This window comes from Anarrhichthys ocellatus, unplaced genomic scaffold (assembly GCF_004355925.1).
Source record: "Anarrhichthys ocellatus isolate YVR2014 unplaced genomic scaffold, GSC_Weel_1.0 scaffold293, whole genome shotgun sequence".
Classification (NCBI taxonomy): Eukaryota; Metazoa; Chordata; class Actinopteri; order Perciformes; family Anarhichadidae; genus Anarrhichthys; species Anarrhichthys ocellatus.
Window position 1 is genome coordinate 65,084 of NW_022280309.1, and position 9,730 is coordinate 74,813.

Below are 9,730 nucleotides of genomic sequence, written 5' to 3' on the forward strand. Positions count from 1 at the left end.
ATTATCAGAAAACACTCCATACACTTTCATTGTTATGCAGATGATACTCAATTATATCTATCAATCAAACCAGAAGAAACCAACCAACTCACTAAACTTCAAGCATGTCTTAAGGACATAAAAACCTGGATGACCTGCAACTTCCTGATGTTAAACTCAGACAAAACTGTAGCGCCTACCAGAGGGGAGGAGTTGGAACAGCTTGTGTCCAGGGTGTGAAGGGTCTGCAGTGATCTTTCCTGCCTGTTTCCTGACTCTGGAGGGCAGGCTGGAACCAATGATCCTCTCTGCAGACCTGACAATCTGTTGTAGTCTGAAGCTCCTCTTTTGCGCAACCAGCTTCCCGTTTCAGTCCGGGGGTCAGACACACTCACCACATTTAAGAGTAGGCTTAAGACTTTCCTCTTTGATAACGCTTATAGTTAGAGCTGGCTCAGGTTTATAGTTAGGACTGGTTCAGGTTTATAGTTAGGACTGGTTCAGGTTTATAGTTAGGACTGGTTCAGGTTTATAGTTAGGGCCGGCTCAGGTTTCTAGTTAGGGCCGGTTTAGGTTTCTAGTTAGGGCCGGTTCAGGTTTATAGTTAGGGCTGGCTCAGGTTTATAGTTAGGGATGGCTCAGGTTTATAGTTAGGGCCGGCTCAGGTTTCTAGTTCGGGCTGGTTCAGGTTTGCCTTGGACCAGCCCCTAGGTAAGCTGCTATAGGCCTAGACTGTCGGGGGACTTCCTAGGATACACTGAGCTCCTCTCTCCTCTTCTTTTTCTCTTTCTGTATGAATTAATGTCCCATTAATAATCATTACTGACTTTGCTTCTTCCCCAGAGTCTTTGTGCTTTCTCTCCTCACAGGTTCTATGGATCGAGGTTTTATCTGGACCCTGGTCCTGCCTCTGACCATGGTCCTGCTGACTCCCACTGCTAATATCACTTTTATTATTACTCACATTACTATTTTATACTACCGATACCATTAATGCACATTACTAACTTTGCTTATTCTCCAGAGTCTTTGTACTTTCTCAACTCACAGGTTCCTGTGGATCCTGGTTATACCTGGACCTGGTCTTGCCTCCTGCTGTGGTTCTGTCATATGCATTGAATGTGTTGTAACTTTGTTATGCTGTTCATTCTGTACACATGACATCTATTGCACTTCAGTCTGTCCTGGGAGAGGGATCCTCCTCTGTTGCTCTCCCACAGGTCTCTTCCTCTTTTTTACCCATTTTTGGGGAGTTCTTACTGTTCCGATGTGAGTGTTCCAGGACAGAGGATGTCGTATGTGTACAGATTGTAAAGCCCTCTGAGGCAAATCTGTAATTGGTGATTTTGGGCTGTACAAAAATAAATTGAATTGAATTTAAATTTAGTGTGAAGTTGTCATGTGAGGAAAAGAAATGAATATCAGCAATCTTATTGAAAATGCCCACGATGACGTAAAGCTGAGCTCCTGCTGACAGTCATGGGCATCCAAACGCACCACAGCTCATGACATAATCTGCTCACACTCATCTATGAGTTCTCATACTCAGCTGGTGATCAGTGTGTACGCTGTGGTCAGGAAGTGTTTGAAGGAAAATGGAGCCCATTCGGGATAAGTGGGATGAGTGATGACTGCAGTGTACCAGGAGCTTTTTAAGGACACCAGCATGAGGAATGTGGCGGATACGTATGTAACGGGTGGAGGCACAGGCACACACACACACACACACACACACACACACCTCACACGCACTGACACACATGCTCTCACACAGCTGATTCCACACTGAACACGTACATTTAATTGCACAGAGGTGGACTCAGGCTGTATGAGGGACAGAGTAATCGCACTTCCACTCTAAAACGGAAGTAAGTTTACAAACTGACTCAAGCGGCCGTGTTCAGACGGTTAGGATTTAGCATAAATAATGAACTAAATAAGACTTGATGCAAGGCTTTTTAAGACAATACAGTAAAAAGATAGTGTTCTCTGCTACTCATCATGCAATATTGGTTATGACACTATCTTGAAACTGCAGTCACTTAACAATCAGTGAACGATCTGTGATTTCATTAAATAGGCATCTAGATGGTGCGGAAAAAGATCTAAACTTCCTTAAACTTTTAAAATCCTTTAACAAGATGAAACATGCAGAATCCAAACGGCCTTCTTCAGTGTTAAACTGGCTGCTAACTGATGAAACACCGGCCTGGACTTCTGTGAGCTCTTTATAGCGTTAGCACCTCTTCCTGCATGCTGCAAACACTTCTTGTTCATCCTCTGGAGTGCTATGGAAGTTTGAATCTGAGTAGTTCAGCAGGATTTGCCATTTCCGTTCTTACATTTCAAGGAAACCTGACAGTGAAAAGAGTCTCGTCACGTCTATGGGTACAGAATCAATGCAGATTGGTTTTTGCAGAAACAAGTTTCCTTGTTTGTGTTTTATATGAAAAATGTTCTGGTGGATGGTGTGGATGGTGGATAGCTGAGAGACTCCTGACCTCCATGTGTTTTGGAAATGTTTGCCCGGCTGACAAACAATGGTTGGCACATGGCCAGGCAGGAGGCTGCCAAACTGGCAACCCCTCCACCCCTCTGCGACTCCCTCCTCCTCCCGCTCCTCCATCAGTGTCCGACGCAGCGTGGCCAGTACACACATCCTGCCTTTGTAGGCCAGGAATTCGAAGAATCCAGACTGCTGCCCAACAAGGTGCTCTCACCTCACCTCCCTCTCATCCCCCATCTCACCCCAGCGTCCCAGTGGTTTTACAGCCGAGCCGGCCTGGTGTCTGGCTGCCTGCATGTGGTTTGATGTTGTGTTCTTGCAGCACACAGTAACATCAGAGTTACAGTCTGGAGCTACAACAACACCTGCCCTCAGGAAGTGAACTGTGTGTAGTTGTACCAACTGTCAACCTCAAGGCCATACACAGCTTTGATGAAGGTTTCAGGGTGTGCTGTGGGGTCTGAGGCCAGTCCTCCTTCATCTCTAAATGTGACCTCTTTAATGCCAGTGAGCGTGGCAATGCTTGTGAAATATAGGGCATTCAAATTCTTTATTGAAATACACATAGATATTACTACCTGCAACATATTTTGATGGTGATAATAGTCACAAAACATTGTGGTTTGTGGCCCCTTAAAGTAAGAAGTTCTCCAAATCAACTTAAAAAGTGATAAAATGTCTTTCACTGCCACGAAGCAGCCCAAAAAAAACTGATTTCAGGTTTAAAGAGCAACTTAACAGCAAATGAAAGCTGCACTGACGTAGATGTGTACTCAAAGGTGTGTCAGTACACTGTGACATCACTATTGGGTGTGGTCACTAGTACATCAGAGCACACTTTGACCTCACCCAGCATGGATGACTTAGGGCTTGAAGAACAGCCTAGTGCTAACTTCCTGATGTCTCCGTGTGACTCCTCATAGGCTGGTTTCAGACCTCCAAGTCAGAGGAGCAACTGACCAATCAGAGCTTAGTAGACCGCATCAGTGCGAGTCCTCTCTGTCTCTCCATATCAGGTTCTGTGGGCGATTTATAATCATACGTGCAGCGCCGGTGTTTTTGCGGCGCAGGGCCTCACAAGCCGTATGAACATAAAAAATGTGTTCACATCCTTTTTGTGAAATAATTATTATACTGTTTGTCCCAACTTTTTATCTGTGAACCAGAAGGCTGCAATGAAACTTTATTTAAAAGTTTTCTGTATCTGCTCTTTTTATAGGGCAAACATTTCCAGAAGAATGAAATGTTCCGATGAAGGCTGTGATGTGTGTAGTAGAATAGTGATTTAGTCTTGAAGCTGTTTGCCATTAATCTAGGCCTTTGAACCCAATATCTCTTAGTATGTTTTACTATAGACATTTAGAAGGTAGGCTAATAATGATACACATGCAAACATGTGATTAAGGGGGGGACTGCCACTTATTTTCTTCCACTTCAAACACTGGACAGCATTTGTAATGAGGTCATCTTCCTAAACAGCGAGTGAGCTACATCCACGATAAACAGGGACGAATGATTGATGCAGCTGTGCAGGTTCTGGATCTGCATGTTCTATGTTGCAGCTTCTATGTTGACTGGAAATGGTATTGGTGGGACAGACACCTGCTGAACAAAAATATATTGTGAATTCAGTTTGATTGTTTTTGCTTCTACAGAGTTGTGAGCAGTTCAACCAAGGAGGGGATTCCCCTTGCTTGGGGTTGTTTCATGCGATGGGTTATTACAGACTTTAGGGAGTATCCAGTCACAACATAATCAATATCATTTTGCAATTGAAAATTCATTCTTGACCTTGAGTCTTGTTTAAAACCATGTTGCCACAAAGTCCACCCAGTAGGACAGGACAGACAGACAGGTGTCAAGATAATGTAGACTTTGAAATCTCCATTTCTTTCTGGAAATTTGAAGGACTTCTTTTCAGATGTCTAAGCTGTGCCTCTCCAGACCAGCTGCTGAGCCAACATGGACATGACGCCCTTACATCATTGACATTCCCTTGACAACAGGGCAACTCCATCTGCTGAGGAAGACGATGCGATATGATCAAAAGCTCCACAACAGCCACTGTATGGACCTCAGACCTTTTTGTGAAAAGCACAATTTTGCGTGTGGTGCCCTTCTAGACATCTCTAAGCCCAGGCTGGGAATCCCTGCTACCTACTGTTTTACTACAGTTCATCCTGGTCAGAGGTCCCACAGAAAGCACAGCTGCTCAGTTCTTCTGAAAGTATGTAGTAAATAATTACTCCAGGTTTGTCAGGGAGCAAGGGGAGACCTTCATCAGTGTTATCAAATGATCCGTGTTTCATGACAGCGTGAGCCAGCGCTCAATGTGAGGACCTTCCTGCTCTCCAACAAAACACTCTTTACGTGCTCAGCGATGACAATGAGAATGCAGAGTCTTTCCTACCAATCATGGGAACCTGAGGACAGGCCTGTGTTTCCTGGAATGTGGCCCAATCGGAAAGAGATGGAGGGAACACAGGATGTCCTGAGCACAGTGTCCCTCAGCACACTGAAGTGGAGAGGACTGAGCCCAGCTGGTTGGAAGAGTTATTCACAGGGATCTTCTCCACATCCCCCGCTTCCCCTGTCAAAGACACAACCATGATGGTGTGGGATTCCCCACTCAGGCTTTCCATTATACCTGTCCCCTAATCATTCCTTTCTTTCTCTTGCCGGTATGTGTAGGGCTGAAGATTACTCTTGAGCCCTAAAGCTCAATATATTTGAATCATTATTTGGTTGCCTGGATTCACCAGTCACTCTTAATTACGAAACATTTGCATACATTCGGACACTTAGACATCTCTCCCTGGGGTCACATGTCCACGATAACACAGTGATTTGAAGCCGTCTCTGTTCGTATTTCACACCACCTCCCTCTGGACGCTGTCCAGCCGTCTTGAGAGGAGAGGTAATGATATATGGCGGAGGGGGCGGGGGCATGTGTGTCTATAAGAACAGGCCCTGCACAGGGAAACCTAACAACAAGTTGCTGTCGGAGAGCGAGAGCAGACGGGTGCACCTCTCTGTGCACAGACTCTGAACTGTGGATACATTTTTATCCTGGAACCAACAAACCAGACTTCTCTCCTCTAGGACTTTGGATGTTCCATCTAAACTTCTTACTTCTGCGATTGTTATTCCTTTGGAATACATTTTTTCTAGCCATTTGATCTTTCTGTTCATGTGCTGTAAGCAGGATGCTTAGCCCTGCTACTATGCAGCAGATCATTTTCACCCTGTTTGTGCTTGGCAGCGCTGCAGTGATGGTGAGTTGCTCTGACTTGTGGCCACTTGCTTTTAAACCTTCTCTGTTACTTCCTGTTTCTGAAATGTCCCATTATCTCGTCATTATATGTAATATTAGATGAACTGTCATCTTATTCTTTCGATTTTTCATCTTTACACTCACACCCATCCTGCCCTAACCTCTGACCCTGGTCCTCAGGCAGAGAGTGAGTGCCCGGCTGAGTGCTCCTGCCCCCCCTCACCCCAGCCGTGCCCGCCGGGCGTCAGCTGGGTGACCGACCACTGTGGCTGCTGTAAACTCTGTGCGAGGCAGTATAATGAGGACTGCAGTGCCACCGAGCCCTGCGATCATATTAAGGGGCTACGCTGCCATCTGGGGGCCGGAGGAGACCCCGAGAGAGGACTGTGTCGAGGTGAGTGAAGGCACGTCGTTAAACTTCAATAAGAAAACAGCCATTAACTTCATGTCTACATATACACACAACAGCTCACATCATGGGGAGACATATTATCACATGTTAGGTCTGGAGGCGCTGAAACAAATACATGAAATATGAAGTTGCATCATGGGAAATTTAGGATCCAGAGTTTTTGGAGATGGGGGTGACGTAATATATATATTTCTGCCTCTATTGCACAAATGTTCACATTCTTTTTTACTATAGAAACTTAATTGTTCAAAAAATTGTAGACAATACAATTCTTTGTGCAGTTTGATCGTGACTATAATTTATTTGTGATTATGTTCGTGTAGAAACGCAGGTTTTCCACTGCGTCCTGTGAAGTTCAAAGGTTTCCCTTCACAGCTGTGTGTTTGTGTGTGTGTGTGTGTGTGTGTGTGTGTGTGTGTGTGTGTTGACAGCTGAGGCCCAGGGTTTGCCCTGTGAGTTCAGTGGACGGGTGTACCAGCATGGCGAGGACTTCCAGCCCAACTGCCAGCATCAGTGCACCTGTATGGACAGGGTGGTGGGCTGCATGCCCCTCTGTCCTCGTCAAGTGCCACTGCCCGACTGGCGCTGCTCGCGGCCCCGGCTGGCAAGGCCCGAGGGCGGCTGCTGCGAGGAATGGGTGTGTGACGACAACAACCACATCAGGGAGGAGCCAGACGAGCTGTCGCACACCTCCCTGCCAGACAGCCGGGCCCTTCCCAACCACATCAGTGCCCTGCTGCAGGCCGGGGCCACACTCAGAGGTGAGCTTCTCCTGAGGCCCCCCACCAGCACTGTGGTCTGAAGGAGATGTATTACTGTTGATGTGCAGGAGTTAAGCCGAGCTCAACGTCAGAATCACCGAAGACATTTTCCACAATATACTATTGCATGATTAATGATTAAACGAATCATGTGGAAAACTGCTTTGGAATCCATATTGAACTGGTTTCAGATCATTCTGACTTCACTAAACAAGAACTTGACTTTTGGTGTAATTCTGTGATAAAACAGGCCGTTACTCTAACGTTTCATTAGAATGTATACATTTCATATTCCAGTCAGAGATTTTTAGGCATCTTTTTATAAAACATGTATGAATATATATATATATATATATATTTAACCTAAATATGTTTGTTTGAGATTTAAAGTCCTAAACCCTTCTAGTGAACCTGCTAGTAAAAGAAAAGCGTTAATGTGAAAGTTTTAATCATGACAGTATGAATTTGTCCTCGTGTGAGCAAAGCTGATATTTCATCCTGAGGACTACAGGGAAGGGTTCATCCTCAGGGGAGCATGGATGTGCTCAGTTAATATAATGGCAACGTTCACATCAGACTTGGATATCTCTTCTGTTAAAGTGGAGATTTTGACCTGACATTGATACTACAGGTCAGGTCATGATGTGTCATTCAGCTAATGTGTCCTGTTGTTGAGTTATGGTGCTCAAATGGCTGACTGTATGCTCAGGTTCTTCCATTACTGCGGTAAGAGATAGCATCACATGGATGGATTTATTTTACAAAATCACTAGATGCTTGAGGGTTTGCTGGGATGCATTGTTTGATTGTGACTCATTGCCGTTGTTTTTTGGCTTTCCCACAGAGATGGTGTCCTTCCCCATGTCTGAGGTTTTACTCAAATCCAGCTGTTTCCCACAAACCACTGAGTGGACCGAGTGTTCCACTACGTGCGGGATGGGCATTTCAAGTCGAGTGAGTAATGACAACCCAGACTGTCGGCTGCTCAGAGAAACCCGACTGTGCCAGATCCGCCAATGTGAGCTGCAGCTTCCTGTAGCTAGCAAGGTACGCTAACATACACACCTGCTAGGAAATGAAAGACTATTGGAGATAAACATAATGTATTTGTGGCATGGAAGGGATAATAGGCGATATTACAAACTCATCCCAATTTCTTTGAAAGGTCCAGTACTGGTAGAGCTGCTTTGAGATGAGTATTGTCTACTGTAGCCTGTTTGTCAGTAAACATCCTCTGAGTAAATGTGATTTTCAAATTGTTAGGAAAACGAATAATAACTGCTGCATTGTTCCTTGATCAAATGTAATGATAGTTTCTTGATTTTAACGGTGGCTCTGTCTCTGTCGTCCAGAAGTGGAAGAAGTGTCAGCGAATTGTCCGCCCCCAGGAACCAGTCACAATCACCTTCGCCGGATGCTCGACTTCACAGCGGTACCGCCCTCGTACCTGTGGGACTTGCACCGACGACCGCTGCTGCACACCCTCCCTCTCACGCACTGTGATGCTCCGCTTCCACTGCCCTGATGGAGAGGGCTTCTACAGAAAGGTCATGTGGATCCAGCGCTGCAGCTGCAATACAAGCTGTTGTATTCACAGCGGGCCCTCCAGCCCCTCGGTCAGCCTCCACAACGACATCCACACCTTCAGTCACTGAGGCTGACTCTTCAGGCCCACACTGGGCAAAGACTCTGCCCCTCCCCCTGCCTAAGCCCACCACCCCTGTCAGCTGGGTGAGCCCCTGCCTACCCCCCTCCCTACACTCGCTTGCACTTTAAGCGTCCTGCTGCAGTGACATCAGTCTGTCCACACTAGTGTTACTCCTCTTGTGCAAGGCAGCACTGAGGACAACAGGCAGCGGCATGCTGTGTTAGTCTGTTGGCAGAAGCTTTTACTGACACTTCTTTTATTTCAGTGTGATGTTGTGTCCTCTCCACAGAGAGCCGTGTGACCGTCTGTCACACAGAAAGAAGCTTGTTAAACCAGTCAAAGGGAACATTTATGACAAGTGATGAAAATGATGGACATGCATTTGAAATAATGAGGAAGAACTAGTTGACATATTCATTAGTGACTATAGGGGCTATGTGTTCTTTATTACCTATCTTTTGTGATACACCTGTACTGATTGTGGCATTGAGTGTGTGTGTGTGTGTGCGTGTGTGTGTGTGTAGTTGAAAGTGTCTGTTTGAAGGATGAGAAACTTTCACAAGTGAGAGTTTACAGAGAATGTGCTCATTATGCTCCTACAGTATATTGATTAAAGAATATAATGTATATGGACTTCACTCTTAGTTGTGGAGTGGCAAGTACTAGGATCACCTCATTTTTCGGGGTGTGATTTTATATTTTTTTTGTGTGTGTGTGTCCTTCACAGTGTACATACAAGGTCTTATTTTAAGGAGTGAAATGATGCTATGTATTTAAGACATGTTACACATGTTCATCCAATATATTGTCTGTAATTTCCTGCACATCAAATAAAAATGTATCAACCTGTAATCCATCTTATTTTTTTGGTTAATGTTTGAATTAAATGAATCGAGAGGCATTGCAGACGTTGCACTTTTACTCTCTGTTTTAGTGTTGAGGGTAACTCACTTGATTCTCATGAAAAACCACGTCGGCAGGCTTCATACTGTGTCTGGACCAATCAGCATCCTGTGAGAAGCCGCAGGTTTAGGTGTGTGTGTAACGACACAGAGAGGTTAGCGTAGATGCTGCAATAGAGCACAAGGTCTATCAGATCTAGAGAGGATCTCTTCATTGAAAGAAGAGCAAGACGACACTGAAGGCTTTT

The 9,730-nt window shown here is 45.2% G+C and overlaps 1 protein-coding gene across 1 annotated transcript; it reads left to right on the plus strand.

Annotated features, from left to right (window-relative positions):
* Nucleotides 1–5,491: 5,491 nt before the first annotated feature.
* On the plus strand, nucleotides 5,492–9,424 carry ccn1l2 (cellular communication network factor 1, like 2). The gene is made up of 5 exons (XM_031879564.1): nucleotides 5,492–5,760; nucleotides 5,940–6,153; nucleotides 6,603–6,932; nucleotides 7,777–7,979; nucleotides 8,285–9,424. The coding sequence occupies exons 1-5, from the start codon at nucleotides 5,692–5,694 to the stop codon at nucleotides 8,585–8,587; spliced, it is 1,119 nt and encodes a 372-aa protein (XP_031735424.1). The 5' UTR covers nucleotides 5,492–5,691; the 3' UTR covers nucleotides 8,588–9,424.
* Nucleotides 9,425–9,730: the final 306 nt, after the last annotated feature.

What these genes read in the sequence shown, in the direction of transcription:
- ccn1l2 (XM_031879564.1), top strand. Translation starts at nt 5,692, where the DNA reads ATGCTTAGCCCTGCTACTATGCAGCAGATCATTTTCACCCTGTTTGTG. An exon ending in CGAGAGAGGACTGTGTCGAG is followed by an intron (nt 6,154 to 6,602) that starts GTGAGTGAAGGC and finishes GTGTGTTGACAG; the next exon opens with CTGAGGCCCAGGGTTTGCCC. An exon ending in AGCTTCCTGTAGCTAGCAAG is followed by an intron (nt 7,980 to 8,284) that starts GTACGCTAACAT and finishes TCTGTCGTCCAG; the next exon opens with AAGTGGAAGAAGTGTCAGCG.